This window comes from Eleutherodactylus coqui, chromosome 10, assembly GCF_035609145.1.
Source record: "Eleutherodactylus coqui strain aEleCoq1 chromosome 10, aEleCoq1.hap1, whole genome shotgun sequence".
In the NCBI taxonomy this organism is placed as follows: domain Eukaryota; kingdom Metazoa; phylum Chordata; class Amphibia; order Anura; family Eleutherodactylidae; genus Eleutherodactylus; species Eleutherodactylus coqui.
This window is the reverse complement of record NC_089846.1, coordinates 95,545,060-95,571,528: the sequence shown is the minus strand read 5'-3', so window position 1 is coordinate 95,571,528 and position 26,469 is coordinate 95,545,060. Positions and strand designations below refer to the sequence as shown.

The 26,469-nt window shown below is 44.8% G+C and overlaps 2 protein-coding genes across 4 annotated transcripts; one reads left to right on the top strand and one right to left on the bottom strand.

Moving 5' to 3' along the window:
- Window positions 1-200: 200 nt before the first annotated feature.
- On the top strand, window positions 201-3,241 carry POLR1G (RNA polymerase I subunit G). 2 transcript variants are annotated; one of them, XM_066581523.1, is made up of 3 exons: window positions 201-274; window positions 405-519; window positions 2,640-3,241. In XM_066581523.1, the coding sequence occupies exons 1-3, from the start codon at window positions 268-270 to the stop codon at window positions 3,019-3,021; spliced, it is 504 nt and encodes a 167-aa protein (XP_066437620.1). In that variant the 5' UTR covers window positions 201-267; the 3' UTR covers window positions 3,022-3,241. The 2 variants fall into 2 exon arrangements, with proteins under 2 accessions (XP_066437620.1, XP_066437619.1); XM_066581522.1 differs by lacking the exon at window positions 201-274 and adding an exon at window positions 275-289.
- LOC136580717 (uncharacterized) lies at window positions 3,212-24,383 on the bottom strand. 2 transcript variants are annotated; one of them, XM_066581521.1, is made up of 4 exons: window positions 24,295-24,383; window positions 7,970-8,101; window positions 5,233-5,369; window positions 3,212-4,362 (listed from the first exon to the last, which is right to left on the bottom strand). In XM_066581521.1, the coding sequence occupies exons 2-4, from the start codon at window positions 8,097-8,099 to the stop codon at window positions 3,754-3,756; spliced, it is 876 nt and encodes a 291-aa protein (XP_066437618.1). In that variant the 5' UTR covers window positions 8,100-8,101; window positions 24,295-24,383; the 3' UTR covers window positions 3,212-3,753. The 2 variants fall into 2 exon arrangements, with proteins under 2 accessions (XP_066437618.1, XP_066437617.1); XM_066581520.1 differs by lacking the exon at window positions 24,295-24,383 and adding an exon at window positions 14,196-14,304.
- Window positions 24,384-26,469: the final 2,086 nt, after the last annotated feature.

The window sequence follows — 26,469 nt, the reverse complement described above, 5'->3', positions numbered from 1 at the left end:
CAGTACCTTGTGTTGTCTCCTGTATCCAGTAGGTGGCGCAGATGTAGTATTATACTGATCACTACACTGTGCTACCTCTTCTGTCCGGCAGATGGCGATGATGTCTGTTATACTCATGAGTACACTGTGTTGTCTGCTGTGTCCAGTAGGTGGCGCTGAAGTTTTGATCTTTATACTAGCGGTGTTTGGGTGTGGCCTCGTGACGTTTTAGGAGGCGTGGAATTAGTGTTTCCTCACAGCGGATGTGACGTCAGTAGAGGCGGAGTGATGGCGGGTAAGATGGCAGCGGGTAACGTGTGTTGCTCCGGGTAATGCATGACGACCGGTGCTTCTGCCGGCTGTTGGGGGGCGTCGTAGTTGTTTGAATGTTGCGTTTCCTGTACTAACCGCATTGTGTCCAGCAGGTGGCGTTTTCCAGTGTCCGCCGGACTTTGAGGCTGTGGCGGAGTGTGACGGGTCGGCGGCCGCTGACGCAGAGGTCTGGCTGATCAAGGCGCCGGCGGACTTCACCCCGCAGAGGTGAGACGGGAGGCGCTCAGTGCGACGCGGCGGCCCCTGGTATGCAGCAGGCATATTTTGTATTTCAGCCGCACTTCAGTAGCAGTTAGCGATTCCAGCGACCTGATTGGTTGTTGGGTACACACCCCCTTTGGAGATGTGCACGATTGGGCGGCCCGTTAAATAAGCAGCAGCAGGGCCATAGGAGGGTCAGCAACTAACCTCAACCCTGAACTCCCCCCGCGGGTCTCGTGAAGTAGCACTCCTGCAGATCTCCAAAGGGGTGTGTGTACCCAACAACCAATGAGGTTGCTGGAATCACTCACCGCTACTGAAGTGCGGCTGAAATACAATATATGCATCCAGCAGCGCTGCCAGCTCTTCCTGGCAGTGTAAAGCATGAGGGTGCAGACGTGAAAATGAGGGCTGTGCTGTGATTGGCTGCTTCAGGCTGGGTTCCTTCCTCACGGGGGTGTTGGATTGGAGGCTGGCAGTCTTGTGCCCCGCCCCGCATGATGGCGCCATGTTTAGTCGCTCCACTTTTCAATGTGGCTCCAGCGCTGGTGTACGGAGCCGGCGGGTCGTGGTTATAGGGGGTGGGGCGCACATACTTCTGGCCATCTTCCGGTAGTGTTTCTATGAGGTTGTATAATGGGAGATGGAAATGTATAAGGGTCCGGCAGGGTTATTGCTGCGGGGGGAGCCGGAGTCATAAGCCTCACTCTTACCTCCCAGGTTCTGGCTTACTAGGTGATGGTGGTCTGCGGACGGAGAGCGAAGCCCAGACGGTGGTCCTTGTCCCGGATCCTACAGTCGGTGGCTAGCGGGATCCAGTCAGACGGGGACTTCCCATTACAGGGGCAGTCGGAACTTGCCTATTGGTGATCTGACCTCAGCCAGTAGATGGTCAGTGGGGGTCCGCCTCTTGGGACCCCCTGCAGTCACCTGGTTGTGTGGCGGAGCGCTCGGTACACACTGCCACAACCCGCGGTGCTAGTTGTATCTGCGCTGTCAAACCAGACCGCTGCTATGTGGACAGTATCTGCTCCCAGCGCTGACAGAAGGCCTGGTGGGATTCTGAGTGACGGACCCCCGGCAATCAACTACTGGTGGCCGATCCTGAACACACAGGTCACCAGTGATGAAAGTCCAGGAAAACACCTCTTAAAAGTCGGCGGATCCTCTCTGAATACCATTTTTGGCCATTCTAACAGAAAATAAGAACAGATAATACTGCGGGACCCCCAGTCATAGATTGTCTCCACTGTAGGACCTCCCTACAGCACATGCCTCTACTGTACAGAACACCAGGGCTGGAGTGGTCCCTGCTAGCTTGGAACTTATCGGGGAGCCCACAGCTTTCACCATTACACTTTGTATTATACTCCAGAGCTGCATTCACTATTCTGCTGGTGGAGTCACTGTGTACATACATTACTTATCCTGTACTGCTCCTGAGTTACATCCTGTATTATACTCCAGAGCTGCACTCACTATTCTGCTGGTGGAGTCACTGTGTACATATATTACTGATCCTGAATTACATCCTATATTATACTCCAGAGCTGCACTCACTATTCTGCTGGTGGTCACTGTGTACATACATTACTTATCTTGCACTGATCCTGAGTTACATCCAGTATTATACTCCAGAGCTGCACTCACTATTCTGCTGGACTATTCTGAGGACTTTTTCAAGCATAAAAATTCCTTTAAACCACAAGATAGAGATATAGGAAAAGGACTTCCCATTGTAGAGGGTCTCGGTCAGCTGCCCCGCCGTGTCCCAGCATTCTTTGATGACACAATGGGTCCAGCGCGGGTCACGTGACTTGCGGCAGTATATGTGAAACGTAGGCGTGCATTCCAAGTGTACGGAGCGATGACGTCATTGTGTAATGTCCCCCAGGTAAAACTTTATTCGTTAGGACAAACATATGCTAAAGGTCAATTTTACTGAATGAGGTGGAGAACATCAGTTAGTTGTTCTGTCAGAGCAGAATGAAGGATTTATGAATTGATGTAGGCATGTGGTATCTCTATGGTGTCCTGCAGGTGGCGCCTCTTATTGCAGATATGTGGGGGGAGGAGCAGTGAGTACTGTCTGCGGGGGTGTAACATTTGTTTCCTCTTATCTTCAGCTTTAACTCTCATCGTTTCCCATTATCTGGCCAGAAGATGCAGAAGGTTAAAGATGGCGGCGTGAAGAAGTACTACCATGTGGTGTCTCTACCCTGCGCTCCGCTCCACCTGCGTGCCTTTTTGCAGTCTTCGGGGGACACCGAGGACAAGCTCGTGGCCGCTGCTCCATTAGGAGGTGTCATCACTCTGGCAGAGGCCTATGGGGACCACACAGCCATGCACAGTGTCCCTGATCAGCCACCAGTGTCACTCCCGCAGGGACTGAAGCAGCGCTATTGCCCATTTGGCGCTGTTGCCCCCACGATTGGTAAGGTAAAGAGGGGAGACTCTCAATTATCAGAAAGCGCCAAGAAACCTAAGAAGGCAAAGAAACGGCGGTAGGAGGCCGCGCTGGATATCCACACCTGACTGCAGGGCTCGGACTTTGGGACATTCTGGGGATTGGCTCAGAACAAAATAGAATCTTTGTGATCCAACAGCAGCCTGCATTACCAGCACTGGCCACTAGGTGTCTTCGTCACTTTACTTATTGTTTGGGTCACATGGAGGCAAAGAACTAATAGGACAAGTGTTTAATAAATTCACATTTTATTAAAACAAAGCAGATACAGATTGTAATCGGCACTTCATCATTTCCTGCAGAGGACTCGTTGCTTGCGGGTCTGACCGGGCTCACATGGCCGCTTGCGGATTCCAGCTGTGAGCCAGGCTGTGACCCTGTGTACAGCGGTGTAATGTAATGCGTATGACCGAGTACTCGTGCAGGCGGTTGTGCGCAGCACACCTTTTTTTTTTCTTTTGGCTTGGTTAAATTTCCCGCACCGGCACTTAGCAATAATGCGGGTAACCGCAGCCCATATGCAATGTAATTGTGTATGGGCTGCGGGTATATCCACGATCATAAAGCACAATGGGCCTAATGGCGTGGATTTTGTGGTAAAATAGAACATACTGCGTTCTATTTTCTGCAAATGGATTTTGCAATTCCGACCCGCTAATGTGAGCAGAACTGCATAATCCAATGCATCTGACTGAGCAGCATATTCCTGCAGAATCCACAATACAAATCCGGGTGTGGGACCGGCCTAACGGGGGGCACAAGGTGCTAAAAAACTAAGGGTTGTTATAAAAATCAAAATGTACAAAAACAAGGGGTGCAGGTTCAGTGATACTGCTCCCCTCCGTGTCCCCATCGGATAGTGAAGAATCTGTTGATGTCACAGACTTCCCCGGTGATGTCGCCATTTCATCTGTCTGTGCCTCGTGCTTCACCGATGAGTCGTCATCTGATGGGATGGAATCGGCTGTGTCTGACGCGCCTTCTTCCGTTCGGCTGACGTCAATAGCTGGTGGAATTTTCCGGTACCCTCCGCTTCTTTCCATTGCTTTTCGAAGCCGCTCCCATCCCCCTTCCTCCCCTTGTACCGCTCTCTCGTAGAGTCTAGCATGAGCCCGTAGCTCACGAATAGAGCGTTGAGTCTCTTGTGTCCGCCGCAGCAAGGCCAGAGCGCGCAAAGAGACCTCCAGGAGCTGTGGTGGGGTCTGCTTGCTCAGTTTAGAGGGAGGAGACTCGGGTTCTGGCTCTTTAAGGGTGTCAGTTGTGTTACTCGAAGGTGCTAGTCGTGGGGCGATCTTGGGATAAGAGCGCAGGATTGGAAGGTAGGATGAAGAGGAAGCTCTTTTCCGATGGCTTCGGAGTGGAGGCTGGATGACAATGCAAGGCTGAAAGGAAGAGACGGGAAGAAGTTACAAAATGAACCCAGAGCAGCAGATTCACCACCAGGGTGGCGGCAGGATTGGGGTAATTGCATAATAAAACCACTTCCTGCGGTATTCTGTAACCTTTGCAGGCCTGAGGAGGGTGGAGAAAACGGTCTTGGGGTGTGCGTCACCCATGTATTATGAGGCGCTAAAAGCCCATTGAATACTATGCAGCTCCTCACAGCCTGTCCTCCTTGTTGTATCACGCGGGCGCTATAAAGGGAAGGATATACGAAAATATCTTAGGCGCTCCAAAGGACCATTCATATTTAAATGTAAATGCAGGAAATCCCTGCTAAATTTATTCAAAAGATAAATAAAACAATAGCAAAAAATATGCCAATAGCAAATTATGCAAATATGCAACGCGTTTCGTCGCCCCTATGGCGACTTTCTCAAGCATAAAGCGGGTGCTATAAAACACATATAGGCAAAGAGACTCTAACATAAGCTGCAAATACACGTTACATGCAGACTTGCTGTGTACTGCATATTTTACGTCTGTGTGAGTGAGTCCTTCCACTGCGGTCACAGACATGGAAGCGCCTACATGTGGGAGCCATAGACTAGTGGGTACGGGAGGCTCCGGTTAGGACTGGGCCGCAGCAGTCAGTCTCTGTTTGCATCTGTGTTGTAGATTATCTTATGAATGGAAGCCATGATGCAGCGCCACATCTCTCTTGCCCCCTCCCCCCCCCCCCCCGCCCTCTTTCCGATAAGGTCTATTGTTTTGATGAGAAAATAGTGCAGCATGAATGAAACTGAACAAACGCTATTAAAGGTTGCAGGAGTTTCCATGGTTACATTGTATGGCCGCCGACTCTCTCTTACCTCTTTGAGGATGATGTTTTGCAGGATATATATGGAAGCGCATGCCGTCTGTGCTTGAGCTGTATTCGGGGTGTCCGTTGTCTCGCTGGGCGGTGTTGAGGAAGTATCTTCTGAGCTGAGGCTCTCCGAGCTGCTGTCTACAAAGGGAAAAAAAAAGTTAGTGATTGCGTGGGGCCAGCTTGGCGGCCCACCTCCTCTGGGCGGCCCACCTCCTCTGGGACGCTGGGGTAGGCCGGGCGGCCCACCTCTGTGACTCGGAGCTCAGCTCTTAGCCAAATGTCTTGAACAGAATTCCTTTTAAGGCAGTGATGAGGTTAAAGGGGTTATCCATCCTTTTGAAATTAATGGCCCGTCCTTGGGAGAGGTCATCGATATCTCAGTGATGGGGGTCTGCCACTTGGGGTCTTTGTTGGTGTGAGAACTGTAGCCTCTTCAATGTCTGTATCCAAGCCTGCCTGTGCTCACAACTCCATATTTATAGCAGACCGGAGTACTACAGGCTTGTCCGTAAAAGTGAATGGGAGAACGCTGCAGTACTCAAAACGGCCACTATACATAATACGGCATTCTGAGGACAAACAGATTCATGCTCGGATGTAAATATTAAAGAACCAGCAGCGCTCACCCCAACACAGCGGCCCCTTCAATCAGCTGATCAGCAGTGACTCCGAATGGTGGACTCTAACCAATTTTAAACGGTTGGATAACCCATTTTCTGACAGCTATAACCTTATTTTTTTGTCAACCTATTTCTGCGGGACGTCCTGTAGTTTCTATTGATACCATTTTGGAGTACCTGCCAAAGTGACTCTTTAATCAGTTTTTATTATATATATATATATTTTTTTTTTTAAGATTGGGTGACCAAAGAAGCACACCTCCGGTGGTTTTTTTTTTCTTTTTCTGACAATGTTGACCATGCAGGGTAAATAATGCATTACTTTGATAATTCAGCCTGTTATGGATGCAGCAATACGAGATCATGTATTATTTTCTTTTAATTTAAATATGGTAGGGAGTGGTGGTTTAAGTTTTTTATTACTTTTTTATACTAACATATTTATGAACTGATTTTTAGGTTTCTTTTTAGAACTTGCGATCGTTTGATCGCTTCTGTAGTATGATGTAATACCATAGCATTACATAATACCACAATCTGAAAGGCAATCTACCAAGCTATGCTGCAGGTATTAAAAGGTTAGAAGCAACGATCAGCGACGCTGCTGATTGGAGCCGTTGCAGGCAGGTGTCAGCTGTAAGAACCCCCTCCCATATGCATATTCGCCTCTTACTCCCCACTTCTACACGAGCCAACCCAAACAACCAATCACCGTGAACCAGCCAACCCAAACAACCAATCACCGTGAACCAGCCAACCCAAACAACCAATCACCGGGAAAGAGTAAATCCAAACAATCAATCAGGTTGCGAATCGTGGGCATTTAGGGAATACTATAGATACCGTGTTTCCTTAAAAATAAGACATTCTTATATATATATATTTTTTTGCCCCCCAAAAAGGGCAGTGTCTTATTTTTGGGGGGTTAGTTTACCTGGTCCGCTGCATCCTCCTTGTCTCACAGATGCCTTCTGCTGGCGACAGGGCTTTGAATACCCTGCCTCCAGCAAAGCGAGCGCTGTGATTGGCTAATCGAGCACTGGCAGCCAATCACAGCCATTCAGTGATGTCAGACACCAGCAGGACGCTGCGGACCATGTGAATATTGATTTATTTTATTTTTTTTGTGGGGCACCCGAAAGAGGTCCTGTTTTTGGGGGAGGCCTTATATCTCAAGCCTCCCTCGAAAACCCCGATAGGTCTTACTATTGGGGTAGGACCTATTTTCAGGGAAGCACAGTATATGCCTCCCACATACAAACGCCAAACCTCCATGATGTAAATGTATGTCCGGAAGTGTTACGGGGTTAATGGCAGCATCTAGTACAGCGAGGCCTCACTCACACTGTGCAGTTTTTGATCCATCAATATGCAGTATTTTCACAGGCCCCAACACTGCATTCTCTGCGGCCCTGGCCCTGCCTGCGTTTCTTTTTGTGCATGTATTAATGGCACTTTTCACGTGTGTAAAATACATAAACGCAAGCAGGTCCATTGATTTAATGCGCGATTGCGTGGTGTATGCTATGTATTTAGGCACTGCCATTAATTTTAATGGCCTATTTTTATTTTTTCCCCACTCGTGTGACAAGCGCAGGTCTGAATACGCCAGTGGGGATTCCCTGCGGCTTATATACGCTCCTAAGGCAGGCAGCAGCGGTTCCTGTACATTACAGCTTGGGCTCCAAATGCCTCTCTGTGCCCAGTGCATAGGAAGGCAGAGCTCTTAAAGGGGTAGTCCATGGTTAGAAGAACACTGCTTCCAAACACAGCGCCACTCTTGTCTATGGGTTGTGTCTGATATTGCAGCTCAGCTTCCATTCACTTCAGTAGAGCTGAGCTGCAAAACCACAAGCAACCTATGGACAGGAGTGGTGCTGGTTTTTTTTAAAAGACAGCAGCCATGATTTTCTAATTCTGGACCGGAGTGGGGTCCCCCAGGACCGGGCCGAGAGGGCGCTGCGTGAGCACTAACAGACATGAGTTATCGCTGCTATGAATGTAAGACCAGCAGACCTACACAGGAGATGCGGAGGGGAGTAGTACATAAGGGGGAGAATTGGGTTACATATAGATAATTGGTGCAGGGGCTTGTGTAGCAAATAAATGGCTACCTACCGGAATACCCAGAGTCCTTTTCAATCTCGACGCTCTGTGTTGGCTCTTTGGTGGCCGGTGGCTCGTTACTCTCCACGCTTTTTACCTCCTGAGGACTGGGAGGTCCACTTTCTGTCGGGGAAGAATTCATCTCTGCAAAGGGAAAGCCAAGAGACATCAGTAACCCCCGAAAGTACCAAAGACTATCCCTGAGAATAATGCATGATAGAGGGGTTATGCACAATCAGGTGCGGGGGTCCTGAACCCCATTACTGCTTCCCATCCTAGACCCTCACAGTTCACCAGAAGACACAGTCTATGGCTGGAGGACTGGCCTTGCTGCTGACCCTATAGGGGGCGCTGCAGGGAACTGAATGCTTGTTGCCAGGGTCCTCCCGCAGATTACAGCTGATGAGGGAGGCCGCAGAAGTGAGACCGCCTGTGATATCGGCAGGAGATCCCATAAGAGCCACCAAAAGTTCAGACCGTGAAAGTGAGAGCGATACAAGAATGACTGAGAGCCCTGACCGGAGTACAGGGAGAGTAAATACAATAGTACGGGTCTTGAAAAAGTATACACAGCACTGTATCTGTTTTCTTGCATTACAACTTGGAATGTATTTAAAGTGGATTTTCTGTAATGGAGCAGAAAAGAACGGCAGCGATCTCCTATACAAAATAACTGATGCGTGTGTATGTATGTATTCACCCCCTTCCCCATGCAACCCCTAAATAGGATTGCTTCCAAACCATTACTTGTTGGCAATCAGAGCCACATGATATCAGTATGAATACCCTTGTTCAGCAACATGATGACCGCTCAGAGTTCGCGAACGTCCCACGGAGAATCTTTTTCGTACGTTGACACATTGCGCATTTGCTGTGGAATTCTGGTTGCACCATGAGTGCAGGACGCTGTACCAAACCCCAGTCCTTTACAGCGGAATAGAATAGTGATACAATAGAGAGAGCGGCAGCGCTAACCGGTCCGGAATACATTCATGGAATGCAGCGAGCAAACTCTACAGTCAGAACTTTCATCAAAATCCAAACATTCTGGTGCGGATTTTGATGCAGAATTCCTCAGCAATGTGTGAACATAACTTTACCCCCGTTATAGCAATATTCAGAGAAAAGGAGCCGCCAAACCTCACCCACCGGGCAACATCAACCGCAATACTATAAGCCGTACGCTATACAGAGGAGATGGAAGGATCTGTATATAGGACACTATAAGCCGTACACTACAGAGGAGATGGCAGGATCTGTATATAGGACACTATAAGCCATACACTATACAGAGGAGATGGAAGGATCTGTATATAGGACACTATAAGCCATACACTATACAGAGGCGATGGAAGGATCTGTATATAGGACACTATACGCTGTACACTATACAGAGGAGATGGAAGGATCTGTATATAGGACACTATAAGCCTTACACTATACATCAGAAATGGAAGGATCTGTATATAGGACCCTATAAGCCGTACACTACAGAGGAGATGGAAGGATCTGTATACAGGACACTATAAGCCGTACACTATACAGAGGAGATGGAAGGATCTGTATATAGGACACTATAAGCCATACACTATACAGAGGAGATGGAAGGATCTGTATATAGGACACTATAAGCCGTACACTACAGAGGATATGGAAGGATCTGTATATAGAACACTATAAGCCATACACTATACAGAGGAGATGGAAGGATCTGCATATAGGACACTATAAGCCATACACTATACAGAGGAGATGGAAGGATCTGTATATAGGACACTATAAGCCATACACTATACATCGGAGATGGAAGGATCTGTATATAGGACACTATAAACCATACACTATACAGAGGAGATGGAAGGATCTGTATATAGGACACCATAAGCTGTACACTATACAGAGGAGATGGAGGGATCTGTATATAGGACACCATAAGCTGTACACTATACAGAGGAGATGGAGGGATCTGTATATAGGACACTATAAGCCATACACTATACAGAGGAGATGGAAGGATCTTTATATAGGACACTATAAACCATACACTATACAGAGGAGATGGAAGGATCTGTATATAGGACACCATAAGCTGTACACTATACAGAGGAGATGGAGGGATCTGTATATAGGACACTAAGCCGTACACTATACATCGGAGATGGAAGGATCTGTATATAGGACACTATAAGCCATACACTATCCATCGGAGATGGAAGGATCTGTATATAGGACACTATAAACCATACACTATACAGAGGAGATGGAAGGATCTGTATATAGGACACCATAAGCTGTACACTATACAGAGGAGATGGAGGGATCTGTATATAGGACACCATAAGCTGTACACTATACAGAGGAGATGGAGGGATCTGTATATAGGTTGCTATAAGCCATACACTATACAGAGGAGATGGAAGGATCTTTATATAGGACACTATAAACCATACACTATACAGAGGAGATGGAAGGATCTGTATATAGGACACCATAAGCTGTACACTATACAGAGGAGATGGAGGGATCTGTATATAGGACACTAAGCCGTACACTATACATCGGAGATGGAAGGATCTGTATATAGGACACTATACGCTGTACACTATACAGAGGAGATGGAAGGATCTGTATATAGGACACTATAAGCCTTACACTATACAGAGGAGATGGAAGGATCTTTATATAGGACACTATAAACCATACACTATACAGAGGAGATGGAAGGATCTGTATATAGGACACTATAAGCTGTACACTATACAGAGGAGATGGAGGGATCTGTATATAGGACACTAAGCCGTACACTATACATCGGAGATGGAAGGATCTGTATATAGGACACTATACGCTGTACACTATACAGAGGAGATGGAAGGATCTGTATACAGGACACTATAAGCCTTACACTATACATCGGAGATGGAAGGATCTGTATATAGGACACTATACGCTGTACACTATACAGAGGAGATGGAAGGATCTGTATATAGGACACTATAAGCCTTACACTATACAGAGGCGATGGAAGGATCTGTATATAGGACACTATACGCTGTACACTATACAGAGGAGATGGAACGATCTGTATATAGGACACTATAAGCCATACACTACAGTGAAGATGGAAGGATCTGCATATAGGAAGCTTTAGGCTGCTCACTATATAGGGTCACTTACCAGTGCAGCAAGGGACCCTAAGGGCGCCTCCACACGGCACGTATCTGCTGCGGTTCTCGTGGTTGGACTGTAGTATTTATTACAGTATATAGCGTCAGTGTTCTCGTGGGTTCACTGTAGTATACATCACAGTATATCGTGTCAGTATTCTCGGGGCTGGACTGTAGTATATATTACAGTATACGGCGGCAGTGTTCTCGTGGGTTCACTGTAGTATATATTACAGTATATGGCAGCAGTGTTCTTGTGGCTGGACTGTAGTATATATTACAGTATATGGCGGCAGTGTTCTCTTGGCGGGACTGTAGTATATATTACAGTATATCGTGTCAGTGTTCTCGGGGCTGGACTGTAGTATATATTACAGTATATAGCGGCAGTGCTCTTGTGCCTGGACTCTAGTGTATATTACAGTATAATGTGTCAGTGTTCTCATATATAGAATAGTACATAATACAGCATATAGTTTTCTTGGAGTCATGATGTGTATATAGTACAGTATGTTGTACAACATATAGCAGCAGTGTTCTTGTCAAGCTGTGTATATAGTAAGGTATATAGCGGCACTGTTCTTGTTGTCAGGATCTGTATATAATACAGTATAAAGCGTCAGAGTTCTTGTGGTCAGTCTGTATATAGTATAGTATGTAATATGACATATTGTTTTCTTGAGGTTGGGCTGTGCAAATAGTCCATCATCTAGTAGAGTATATAGCAGCAGTGTTGTAGGTGAGCGGTGTATATAGTGCAGCATATAGTGGCAGTGCCCTTGTGGTTGGGAGTGTATATATGGCACAGTGTATACCTGCAGTATTCTTGTAGTGGAGCTGTGCATATAATGAGCTATATGATAGCAGTGCTGTGTATGTAGCGATATATAGTAGTGGCCTTGTAGTGGAGCTGTATATACAGTACAGTATGTAGCGGCAGTGCTCCTGTGTATATAGCATCAGGGGCGTAACTATAGAGGATGCAGGGGATGCGGGTACACCCGGGCCCATAAGGCCTCTCTTCTCCATATAGGAAACCCAGTACTATGAGTAAAGCATTATAGTTGGGGGCCCTGTTACAAGTTTTGCATCGGGGCCCGGGAGCTTCAAGTTACGCCTCTGTATAGCATATAACCCCCTATACACCCTGAGTGTGTCGCTCGCTCTGGCGTGTGTAAGTACAGTGCGGAGGCTCCACCCTGGAATGTACAGTACACAGAGTACAGCTCTGCCGGAGGATGTTGTGACTAACCCTCTGTACTGTACACACTGTCCCGGCCCCTCCCACACACGTGGAGAACAGCGTGTATACAGCACTGACTGCAGGCACAGAGCCCTCCCACCACCTGTCTGCTCGCCTGTCTCCCTGACCACCTAACTCTCTCTGATCACTTGTCTCTCTCTGACCACCTGTAGCTCTCTCTCTGACCACCTGTAGCTCTCTCTCTCTGACCACTTGTGTCTCTCTCTGACCACTTGTGTCTCTCTCTAACCACTTGTGTCTCACTCTGACCACTTGTGTGTGTGTCTCTCTCTCTCTCTGACCACTTCTCTCTCTCTCTCTCTCTCTCTCTCTGACCACTTGTCTCTCTCTCTGACCACTTCTCTCTCTCTCTCTCTCTCTCTCTCTGACCACTTGTCTCTCTCTCTCTCTGACCACTTCTCTCTCTCTGTCTCTCTCTCTCTCTCTGACCACTTGTCTCTCTCTCTCTCTGACCACCTGTCTGGCTCACTGACCACCAGTACTTCTCTCTCTCTGACCAACTGTCTCTCTCTCACTGACTACCTATCTCTCTCTCTGACCACCTGTCTGTCTCACCGCCCACCTGTCTGACAGACCACCTTTTTGTCACCTCACATGTCTCTGTCTAGTCACTTGTAAGGTGTCTCTCTGTGGAGGGACAATTCCTATTTTTCTAACCTACTGCCCCTTATAGATATGCAGCCCTTCTCTGGTGTCTATCGCCTTCCTGACTCTAACTGCGTCCGTGTGCATGTATGTATGTGTATGTCTATTAAATAATACCCCTCCCTTTAGAACACTATATACCCTTTACTATAAGATAGAAATACAAGAGAAAACAGCAGCACAATTCAAAGAAATCCATATGACAAAAAGGTGTCGGCGGTGTCATAAGGCTGATCTCCATTCAGTGTATAAATCTGAAGAATACACAGCGGCCCCAGATGGATCAGGTGCCATGCTTTTTTACCCAAAGCGACATTTCAGTCCTCTAACTGGGACTTCTATTGAGCAATGAATCAGCGATACAAAACATTATACTATATCCTCCACTATACAATACTATAATATAATACTATATCCTCCACTATAGAATACATATAATACTAACTTCCACTATGGAATACAATATAATACTATGTTCTCCACTATAGAATATTACAATACTATGTCCTCCACTATAGAATACTAGAATGCTATATCCTCCACTATAGAATATATATAATACTATGCCCTCCGCTATATAATATTACAATATAATATTATATCCTCCACTATAGAATATTACAATATAATACTATATCCTACACTATAGAATACTATAATATAATACTATATCCTACACTATAGAATACTATAATATAATACTATGTCCTCCACTGCAAACGAATGTAATATGTACCCTTCGCTTTAGTATACTATATCCCCTTACTATAAAATAGTATATGTCCCCCACTATAGACTACAATATAATATACTATATCCTCCACTAAAGAATATATAATACTATATCCTCTACTATAGAATATTACAATATAATACTATATCCTCCACTAAAGAATATATAATACTATATCCTCTACTATAGAATATTACAATATAAAACTATAGGTCCACTATAGAATACTATAATATAATACTATGTCCTACACTATAGAATACTATAATATAATACTATGTCCTCCACTGCAAACTAATGTAATATGTACCCTTCGCTTTAGTATACTATATACCCTTACTATAAAATAGTATATGTCCCCCACTACAGTAACACTTTATAACAGTACATGTCCCCTCAGCCTCCCCATATATGTAGTAGTAGAGGTACCTGCTGCTGCCCGTCTGCTCTTCTCGCTGCAGTGCTGCTCTCATGTGTTCTGCACTCTCCTCTTGTTGTGGTCCCTCCTCTGGTCCGCCCTCCCCTCCTCACCGCTCACTCCCTTCACTCCCTCTACCGGATGATGAGGATATAACAATTATTTGGTTCATTTTCCTGACTGTATATTACATAATAGATCAGACTGCATGGACAGAGTGAGGTGAACTGCAAGCTTCACCCACGTGATCAGCGGAGAATTACACTGGAGGGCTGGACATAGGAGTGACCGGGGGTTAGATACTCTGCTCAGCACAGCTATGTCATCACATAAATCATCTATCTATCTTTCTATCTCTCATATCTATCTATCAATTTTACTATCATATCTATCAATCTATCTCACATATCTATCTATCTCATGTCTTTCCAACTATCCTATCTATCTTTCTATCTCTCATATCTATCTATCAATTTAACTATCATAGCTATCAATCTATCTCACATATCTATCTATTTATCTATCTATCTATCTATCTATCTATCTATCTATCTATCTTTCTATCATATCTATCTATCTCACATATCTATCTATCAATCTAACTATCATATCTATCAATCTATCTCACATATATATCTATCTCATGTCTATCCAACTATTCTATCTATCTATCTATCCCATATCTTTCTATCTCTTCTATCTATTGTCGGGGGTCAATCAAACTCTGACCGTTGAGCGGATGCTACCTGCTTCCAAATTAGTCTTCAGATATGGGTACCCATAGACGACACAAATGGACAACCACATGCAGGATGAGATTGCCAGAGTGAAGTGCCGGTTTATTCAAAGAATTACAGATAATATAGAAAAGGTTTGCTGACGTATTGATTTGATTATTGCGCATGCCCAAGGTTACATAGCATCTGCAGATTTTAATTAGCATTACACATCTTTTAGAGAAATCTCCTACACGAACAATGTATCAATGTCCGGTGACACCTGTAATAAAAACAAAACATTCCTGGACACATCTGCTAGAAAGGAGTGAACTCTCTCAAGGGAAAGAATGCATGTGAGAGAGGGGAAGCTGATAAGAATTCGAAGTCATTATTATAATTGGGTCTAACATTTTCTAGGTATGAGAGGTGAAATTAATACAGATACATGATTGAAGCAATACAAGCAAAAAGATACAAAATGGAGTCGCTGTAAGAAGACGCAAATTATAAACACATAAGTATTCTGTGAAATACACTTATCAATTCAAAAGGCATCTATCTATCTCACATATCTATCTATCAATCTATCTCACATATATATCTATCTCATGTCTATCTAACTATCCTATCTATCTATATCTATCTATCTATCTCATATCTATCTATCTATCTATCTATCTATCTATCTATCTATCTATCTATCTCATATCTATCTATCTATCTATCTATCTATCTATCTATCTATCTATCTATCTATCTATCTATCTATCTATCTCATATCTATCTATCTATCTATCTATCTCACATATCTATCAATTTAACTATCATATCTATCAATCTATCCCACATATCTATATCTCTCTCATGTCTATCCAACTATCCTATCTATCTATCTATCTATCTATCTATCTATCTATCTATCTATCTATCTATCTATCTATCTATCTATCTATCTATCTATCTATCTATCTATCTATCTGTCCATCTATCCTTTATCTGTATATTATTCAGTCCTCCATCCCCCTCCATGCATCGTGTCTGTGTATGTGATGGTGACGTACAGTAACACTCGGTCGGCCATGTGCTGGGGATTAGCCCTGGACTGAGGGGGGGGGAGTTAGGATTTGCAGAGGACTGTTGTCAGGGAGGGCGGTGGGAGTCGTGCAGTACTGATGTATAGGCAGCAGTGATTCTGTTTAGAGTGTTGGGGTCTCCTGTGAAGTCTGCACAGTATCGATTACTGTCTAAGGGTGGCTGGTGTACATTCAGGATACAGTAGGGCGTGCTGCCAGCGAGGAGTTATTGTCCGCTTGCTTCTCCTCCTCCCAGATGTTCTGCCTGTAAAAAACTGTAAACACTCTTACATAATGTTTGGATTGTACAGTAGGAGCGAGCAGTGGCCACAAGGTACAGAATGCTCCAGTAGACCGCTCCTCCCACACATGTCCCGGGACAGGAGCCAACAGGAACACGAGGGAACTGACAGTAACAGGAGCGCAGCCAAAAGTACAATGTGTCTGCAGAAAAGCAAACCGGGCGCCCCAGAAACCAAATATTTTTATACAACAATGGTGGAGCTGCTGTGTACATTACTACAAGCTGCACACTTACTGCTCAAGGGGCCAACGGTCTGCCACATACCGGACTACTAGAAGTGGCAGAAGTCATTTTCTTCACTCTTGCATACTATATATTTGTAGTTGACCACCGTGATGGGCGATCATTACTCACAGGCACTATTGATTTCTATGTAGACATTTGCAGAGGAACAGGACGTTTTGGCAGATGGCAAGCAGCAGGGGGCTCAGCAGTCAGTACAGTCACCTTGCAGCCGTGGCTTTATATCTGACCATAGGAAGCATCTGCATGCAGCTTGTATGTTCCTTTTGTGTTCTTTTGGGTCTCTTACCGGTTTTCTGGTTTCCTCCTGCACTCCAAGAACATACTGACAGACTAATGACCTCCTATGTAACTAGACCCAGTGTGTGTATGCGATAGAGAGATTAGATTGTGGGGACATCTCTGTACAACACTGTGCTATTTGAAATAATTTACCCCCACCATGTTTATGGGGTGATTTAGGGCCATAACTGTAGGGAATGCGGCTGCACCCGGGCCTAGGACCCTTAGGAGGCCCATAAGGCCTCCCTTCTTCTTATAGAGAGCCTAGTAGTATGAATAAACCATTATAGTTGGGGGTCCTGTTACAGACTTTGCATTGGGGCCCCAAATCTTTAAGTACGGGTATGGATACAGATGAAGTGGGGGTGGGGATGCCCCAGCTGAACTTTTGCATCTGGGCCCCTGAGTCTTTAGTTACACCCCTGGGGTGATTGAAAGTTCTGGATTCTGCACCCGATAGTGAAGCTAAAAAGTCGTAACATGGGAAACTGCTAGAACAGGAAAATGGGAACGAAGATCTGGGGAAATCAGATTCTACCCCCTCGGGTGGGGTCCTCATCCCGTTGATGATGAAAGGTTAGAGAATTGAGCTCGGGGGTTCATCACATTGATGAATCACTTACCAAAAAGCAGTACACTAGAGTCTGAATAATAAACATGTAGATGAGCAATGGCAGAGGGTCCTAGGATCCTTCAGTTGCCTATAGCTTCCATGTTGTAGATGTCTTTGTACACTCAGTTTTATTTCACTTACCAATACCAATAAGTGCAGATCCTCAGCAGGAAGCTCGTCCCCAGGAGCCCCCACTCTTCCAGTGAAGAAATATTGTCAAATGTTCCTCCTGATCCTCCCTTTTCTAGTTTTAGTTTGTGCCTCTTTGTTCCAGAATTTACCCTTCTCTTCTTCTTCTTCACACAATTTGCTCCTCAAGGCTTTCCCGATTTGTTGTAGGGCCGGGACCTTGCAGTATTTTAGTTGCTCATCTTTGAATCTTACCAATATGGTTTATTTTAAATTCTAAGCAAATTCTAATGTCATCAACTATCCCACTTCACATCCGACAGTCGTCCTGTGTAAAAGTACCCTAAATCAGTAACTCCTAGAGTGGCACAAGTGATGCTCTGCGTAACTGCATATTCGCTAGAGTTTGACCAGTCTAGAAAAGTATTAATGGACCCAACATTATAGGAGGCTATGCATTTTCCACAGGGTCAACAACCCCACCCAAGTCCGTAGGTTTTATCCGGATGATAACTCCAGGTCATATGGTGTTTTAAAGTCCTAGATCTCCGGAAGGTAATTGATGGCTTCACTGGGAGATATGATCTTAGGACAAGATCCATCCATAATATGTCCCGGAGTTTTTCAAGAGCTGAATACATTTTCATGCTTTCAATGTTGAAGGATGAGATAAATCTCACCTGTTGGTTATCCTCTTAGCCTGTGTGGATGAAAGCAGTTCTTCACGGCAAGTGTTCTTAGTCCAATCATAACCTCCCCTGATGGACCATTGACTGTATCCATGTACTTGAAATCTTGTACCCAGATCAGTAGCCAGCTTCTCAATAGCCTCTTCTATAGAGCAAATGCTACGTGTTCTAAGGAATTGTCCAATTGGAATACTATTGATGAGATTACATGGGATGATTGAGCATGCAGAAAGGAATTCACAGCAGTCTGTGTGCGGAAGATATCAGAATGGATTATACTATTAGTATCAACCCGGAACAAGATGTCCAAATAGTCAATCTCTACCTTACTGCATTTAAATCTGAGTTTCATGTTCAGTTCGTTATTGTTTAATGAACCAAAAAAATGCATGACGTTTATCTAAGGTACCTTGCCAAATCATGATAATATCATCAATGTATCAATATCACAAATAAACATAATGACTTAATGGAGTCAAGCCAGCAAGGAATAGGTCTCTTTCCTGTGATCCTGAAAAAGAGATTGGAGTATGAGGGCGTATATGCGGCCCCCATCGCTGTGCCCTGCAATTGTAAATGTCTCCCTGAAGATTAAGAAATTGTAAGTGCAAAGTCCAGTAGTGATAGAACTAACTTACAAAAATCTGTGTCCATGTCCGACATCAAAAGGAAAAACGTGACTGCACAAAGACCATCGGAGTGGCAAATAGATGTATAGATAGACTCTACATTGCATGTCTGGTTCCAAACAAATGCCGTCCATCTTGCATAGAATAACATTACTGCCCTTAATGTAAGATAATGTTTCTACTAAGGGATGCAACACAAAATCAAGGAGTTTACAAATAGGCTCATTTAAGCTGTTGTTACTCGAAATAATAGGACAGCCAGGAGGAACACAGGCATGTTTGTGTATCTTGGGCAATAGTATAGAGACACAACGAAAGAAAATTCAGGAATCAACCATTTGAGCAGTTCTAAAGTAACATTCCCCTGCAAACCAGCTTCTTTTAAAATCGGTCCTAATTCTGTTTTAACCCCTTAGTGACCAAGCCTGTTTGCGCCTTAATGACCAGGCCAAATTTTGCAAATCTTACATGTGTCACTTTAACATGGAAAAACACCAGAAAGGTTTTGCATATCCAAGCGATTCTGACATTGTTTTTTCGCCACATGTTGTACTTCATTTAGGCGGAAAAAATAGACTGATAGACTTTGTGTTTATTTATTAAAAGCGCCAAAATTGGGAAAATTTTGAAAAAATCGTCATTTTTTCACATTTCCAACTGCAATATCTTAAATATGTGCAAACATAACATAGAAATTTTTGCTAAGATTTATATTTCCACCCGTTTACTTTATTTTGGGCGCACATTGGAAAAGCTTTCGTTTTTTTAAACCATTTAGGAGACGTACAAATTTAGCATTTTGAGGAACACTTTGTTTTCCTATACCAAGCCAAGATTGGAAAGGCTCATGAGTGTCAGAATAATAGATACCCCCACAAATGACCCCATTTTAAAAATTACACCCCTTAGTGTATTCAATGAGGGGTGTCATGAGTATTTTGACCCCACAGTTTTTTTTCAGGAATTAATTCAATTTAGAGGAGAAAAAGTAAAATTTCATATTTTTGCAAATCTGTCATTTTAAAGACATATTTTTTCCTATAGTTTACATGAAAATGAGGATTTACACCCCAAAATGGATACCCCTATTTCTCCCGTGTTCAGAAATATACCCATTGTGGCCCTAATGTTATATCTGAGTCCACAAAGGGGCCCAAAATGAAAGGAGTAGTCAGTGTCTTTCAAAACAGAAATTTTGCTTGAAGTCCTTTTAGGCCCCATAGCACACATGTAGAGTTCTTGAGCGCCCAAAACCATAGAAAACCCCCACAAATGACCCCATTTTGAAAACTAGACCCCTTAAGGAATTTATCTAGGGGTGTATTGCATATTTTGACCCCACAGATTTTGAATGAATTCAAGCCAAGCAAAAGGAAAAAATTGTGATTTTCGTTTTTTTCGGCAATTCTGTCATTTTAAAAACAGCTTTTTTTGTACAGCACACATATGAATGAAGACTTGCACCCCAAAATGGATACCCCTGTTTGTCCCGTGTTCAGAGACATACCCATTGTGGCCCTAATCTTATGTGTGGATGCACAACAGGGGCCCAAAATGAAAGGAGTAGTCAGTGGCTTTTAGAACATAAATTTTGCTTAAAGTCCTTTTAGGCCCCATTGCCCACTTGTAGAGTTCTTGAGCGCCCAAAACCATAGAGAACACACACACATGACCCCATTTTGAAAACTAGACTCCTTAACGAATTTTTCTAGGGGTGTACTGCGTATTTTGACCCCAGAGTTTTTGAATAAATTCAAGCAAAGCAAAAAGAAAAAATTAGGATTTTTGTTTTTTTGGCAATTCTGTCATTTTAAAAACAGCTTTTTTTGTACAGCACACATATGAAGGAAGACTTACACCCCAAAATTGATACCCCTGTTTGTACTGTTTTCAGAAACATACCCATTGTGGCCCTAATATTATGTCCGCATGCACAACGGGGCCCAAAATGAAAGGAGTAATCGGTGACTTTCAGAACATAGATTTTGCTTGAAGTCCTTTTAGGCGCCATTGCCCACTTGTAGAGTTGTTGAGCGGCCAAAACCATGGAGAACCCCCACAAATGACCCCATTTTGAAAACTAGACCCCTTAAGGAATTTATCTAGGGGTGTACTGTGTATTTTAACCCTACAATTTTTGAATAGATCTAAGCAAAGCAGTAGGAAAAAATTACGTTTTTCATTTTTTGGGCTATTGCATCAATTTAAAAGCAGTTTTTTTTGTACAGCACACATATAAATGAAGACTTTCACCCCAAAATGGATACCCCTGTTTGTCCCGTGTTCAGAAACATACCCATTGTGGCCCTAATAGACTTACAGGACCCATGGCTAGGCCTACAATGAAAGGAATACCCGTTGGATTTCAGGGTACAACTGAATAATTTTCAGGGTCCATTGCCCACTTATAGAGCCATTGAGTGGCCAAAACTATAAGGAAGCCCACAAGTGACCCCATTTTGAAAACTAGACCCCTTAACAAATTCATCTAGGGGTGTACTGCGTATTTTGACCCCACAGTATTTGAATGAATCTAAGCAAAGCAGAAGGAAAAAGTTCATAGGAATGAAGACGTTCACCCCAAAATGGATACCCCCGTTTGTCCCGTGTTCAGAAACATACCCATTGTGGCCCTCATTTACTTACAGGACTCATGGCAAGGAGGGAACACCCGTTGGATTTCAGGGCACAACTGAATAAATTCCAGGCCCCATTGCTTATTTGTACGGAATAAAAATTGACTCCCTAAAAATCCCCCCCCCCTCCCCCACACACTCCGCGCCCTTTTCGGCGTTCGCAAATCTTAGATAAAAGTAATAATGTGAACTGTGTAGTATTTCCTAAGACAGGGGTAATTACGGAGGCTGGTTGAAATGGGCCCATGGGGAAGAAAACCGTGTTTCCCCCCTCCTCTCATGCTTTTTGGGTGTCATTTCTTGACCTCAGTGGTGGGTATGGGGTGTAAAAAGTGGTGCACTGTGAGTCTCCGTAAGCTTGCGGAGGTGCGGCAGTCTCACACAGAAGGTGCTCAACAAGCTGCTCCTGAAACTGCATGAAGGCGAACGTTCCCGGGGCTTCTTGTAAATTACGTATTACAGGTAGCGGTCTGAATAACGCCGGGCTCACGCAGCCGTACGCGGAATCCGCTTGCGGAGGCCCGCAGCGGATCTCATCTGTGAGCCCGGCTGTTACCCTGCGTATGGCCGCGTAATGTACTGCGCATAACTGCCTACTCACACAGGCGGTCATGCGCAGTATATATATTTTTTTGTTTGTATTTCCCGCACCGTCGCTCAGCGATGACACGGGTACCCGCAGCCCGTATACAAGGTAGTTGCGTATGGGCTGCGGGTATATCCGCGACCATGGAGCACAATAGGCTCTATGCTGCGAATAGCCGCGGTAAAATAGAACCTGCTGCGTTCTCTTTTCTGCGAGTGGATTACACAATTCCAACCCGCTAATGTGAGCGGGATTGTGTAATCCAATGCGATTGATCTGCGTATTACCGCGGATCAGACGCATGCGGAATCCGTAATTCCTATCCGGTCATGTGAGACCGGCCAAAGGTAGAACGCTACCTTTTTATCGTGTGACCGGGGACCGCTCAACGAGGCCACCCGTCACTGCTCCAGGCTCTCGGCGACCGTTGGTCGCTGGGAGCAAGGAAATTTTAAATTTCCTGGGCTCCCCGACTCCTGCGCATGTGTCCAGCATTTTGCCGGTAATCGCATGTGCAGAATTCGGGAAAGTTCACAGAAGAAGATTGCGTCTGGGTTCAAATACGCAGGCCTCCGGTAAAAAGTTTTATCTCCTCTCACCGATCGCATCACGCTTTTTAAACTTTTTTAAAACTTTTTTTTACTTTTTACACATTTTTTTTTACTTTACATGATCACTGCTATCCATTGGATAACAGTGATCATGTCCCCGGTATAATCTCTCTGCTCCTGGCTATACATGGCAGCCAGGAGCAGAGGGATTTTGAATTTCCCAGGGCTCGAGCCCCTCTGTGCACGCGCCCGATGTCAATCATCGGGCGCGCATGCGCAGAGGGGGACTTCGGGTCCTGGAACACCGAGGACATCGGCGGACCTGAGGTGAGTATTTTCACCTCCCCTCATCGATCCGATCCATGAGGGGAGGTGAAACTTTACTTTTTAAAAACTTTTTTGTACTTTTCCGCGATCGCCGCTATCCATTGGATAACGGCGATCGCGGTATTGGGGACCGCTCACCGCGGTCCCTGCTGACATCTCCTGCCTCCCGGCTACCTACAGGAGCCGGGAGCCAGGATATTTTAAATCTCCCGCGCCGCCGGGCCTTCTGCGCATGCGGCTGACGTAATGCCGCCTGGCGCACATGCGCAGAAGACCGGCTTCAGGGCCCGGAGCGGCAGGAGAGCGGAGAGCAGTGCGGCGGACCTCGGTGAGTATTTTCAGCTGCGCTGATGGATCCGATCCATCAGGGCAGCTGAATCTTTAACTTTTTTTGTACTTTTATTTACTTTTTTGCGATCGCTGCTATCCATTGGATAGCGCCGATCGCAATGCCGGGGGGGTCCGTACAGCCTGGGATGACAGCTCCATGCTGTCGGCGACCTGCGGAAACCGACAGCATGGAGCTGTCACATCCACAGCCCGAGGGGCTTTATTCTCTGCAGGAGACGTGTTTTTATGTCCTCAGAGAATAAAGACCACTTCGGGAGGACGTAAAAAAACTATGGGCTGGTCGTTAAGGGGTTAAACTTCAAAGTTGGGTGAAAAGTCATTTTTTTATAATGTCAACATTTTTAAGCCCTTAAAGAGGTTGTACCAAGAACAACTTTTATCACCTATCCACACTGTGGATATCCCTGCCCATCCTGAGAATAGGGTGTCACATGTCTCCATCTCCTCCTAGCCTGCAGTGAGGAGAAGATTGAATGGAGCAGCAGTTGCACATGCGTGGCGCAGCTCTATTCATTGTTAGTCCCATTGACAATGGGATAATCAAGTGCTTGCACTCGGGTATTGCTGTCAGCCCCATTGAAATTAATGGAGCAGCGTCTCAGCAATTTAGAACAATTATCCCCAGTCATGTCAGTAATATATGTGGTAATATGGTTGCTATCAGTTTGACAAATAGATCAATATTGGGATACAGTGATAATTGTAGGAAATTATTCGAATTGGGAATGATGGCCACAGGGAACCTATCTGAGGGAGCGTGATTCTTCTCGGCCAAAAGTTCTTGTAGGTTACTCAGTGCCTCTTGATGCTGAGTTGAAGGTAGTTGGTCATAGTGAAAAAAATTTTTAAAACTACTTTACGAGCAAATAAATGCAAGTCTTTCACTGCTGTAAAGCAATCAAAACAAGACGCTGGTGAGGACCTACTCCAAGACAAAGAACTTCAAGAAGACAGGGAAATATTAGATAGACTTATTACCTTAAGCAATGACTCTCCACATCCTCTTGTGTTGTTTTTCTGAGGTTTGTGTTTTGGGGCTGGTCTCCCACCAGTAGGCTCACTGAACCCACCGGAGGCGCTGGGTTCCCCACCGGAGGAAGCAGTGGACAATGAAGAAGCAGATCTGTTCATCACAAGTTGATTGTATTTCCATTTGTAAACACATTTATTTTGCGTATCTGAAAAATCATGTTGGAATTTTTCTGTCTTAACTACTTTGATGCCCCTCCCCCATGTCTTAAAGAGCATCAACATGTGCATCCCACATCTCCAAGTCATTAGATAAGAGCAATTGATTCTGGGGATCACTGATACTAGATAAATCCTTATCAATCTGTTGCATTGTTTGAGAGTAGAAATCAATTGTCAGCTGCAGAAATGATTTGGAACAGGAGTCACAGATATCAGTCCATATTTTGCTAAATAAACTATTGTCCATGCCATAGGAAAAATCTGAATTCCCAACCCACATTGGATTAAAGGCCTATTTACATGCAAAGATAATATTTCAAACAACTGAAAGATTTAGTGATCTTTTTGCATAAAGTGTTAATGGCCATTAATGACACTTTATCATCTTCATTTGCATGTAAAAGGACCTCCAGGAACTGTTTGCAGAGCCCAGCACGTGATTAATCACACGCCCAGCCTATTGTTCTCATTGTGACTTCCAGCAGGTTACAATGTTGACTGCCAGAACCCCGCGGAGATAACAGCCTGTGGTCTACTGAGAGATAAATGTGTTTGCTTTATTTACAGTAGCTGAACGATGGATTTTAAGTTCACCTTAAAATCATCGTTCAAACGAAAAGTGCACGATGCCCGCTCTTACATACAACGATTATTGCTCATTTTCAGTCGTTTGAACGAATTTTGAGCGATAATCGTTACGTGTAAATGGGCCTTAAGCCAGAGGCGTAATTGAAGCTGCTGGGCCCCAGTGCAAAATCTGGAACTGGGCCCCCAACTATAAAGCTTCATTGATAGTATTGGTTTGCAATACGGGGAAGAGAGACTTTATGGGTCCCCTAGGGCTCCTGGACCCTGGGGCGCCCGTACACTCTGCACCCCCTATATGTACGCCCATGCCTTAAGCCTTCAGCCACGATTCTCAAGGGATGTTCTTTTCCACTGCAGTCTATTCCTACGATGCATCAGATGTCCACCATCTGTATGTATATATTCTGTGCACAATGGTATGTCCAACTCATCCATTGCTTCACTCTATCTGAATTTGATTGCTCTGCCTTGCCTCTCCTGATTCTGCTGTGAAATCTTTCATTTATGTAATATTCTGTGCGCAATGGTATGTCCCATTGCTTTATATAAACTGATTTGACTCTACTTGTTACCATATGTATTTTCCTCATCACCTCCCCAAATAGCTTTCTCCCTGTCTCATCTTAGTGTTGCTGGACACAGTTTGTTTATGTAAGAGGGCAATAAACCTCCCCCCCATCTTGTTCATTAGCCATCTAAAGGTGGGTTAGCTGGTTGACTAGTGAAATGTAACAAGCCACTCCCAGCTGAAGTCCTGTAGCCAGAGCGTTAAAGCCAGTTCTATCCTCCATGCCTCACCAGAGGCTGCCTCACCTAATGTCTCCAGCACTAAGTGTCCAGAAACAAGAGTCTTATGCTGTCGAATGATGCAGTTATACAGCGCAGTGAGACAGAGCAGGGGACAGGTAACATCCACAACTATCCAAAGTCTGGACCAAAATACTCTCCTCTCTGCACTGATCTCCATCACTATCCTCTTTTCAAGCCCTAACATTTTCTTTCAATGCCCAGGCCCACCACACTCCATCCACATCAGCCCCCTCCCTCCTCTCCTCACCGATGTATGGCTCGCATGCACTTTTCAACTTCAGAAGACGCCTCCAACCCCCCCATACTGCAAATAAACACCTCAGCCACCCACACAAATCCCTTAACCATGCTCACCCTTGCTACCCTGCTACTCCTAGCCGCAGGGGACATATCCCCCAACCCAGGCTCACCCCGTACTGCTCTCTACCAAAATGCCCCCCCTTCCCCATTCAAATGCGCCCTATGGAACTCTCAATCTGCATGTAACAAACTCCCAACTATCCATGACCTCTTCACCCAGTAAACACTTGAACCTGCTCACCCTCACGGAAACCTGGATACAGC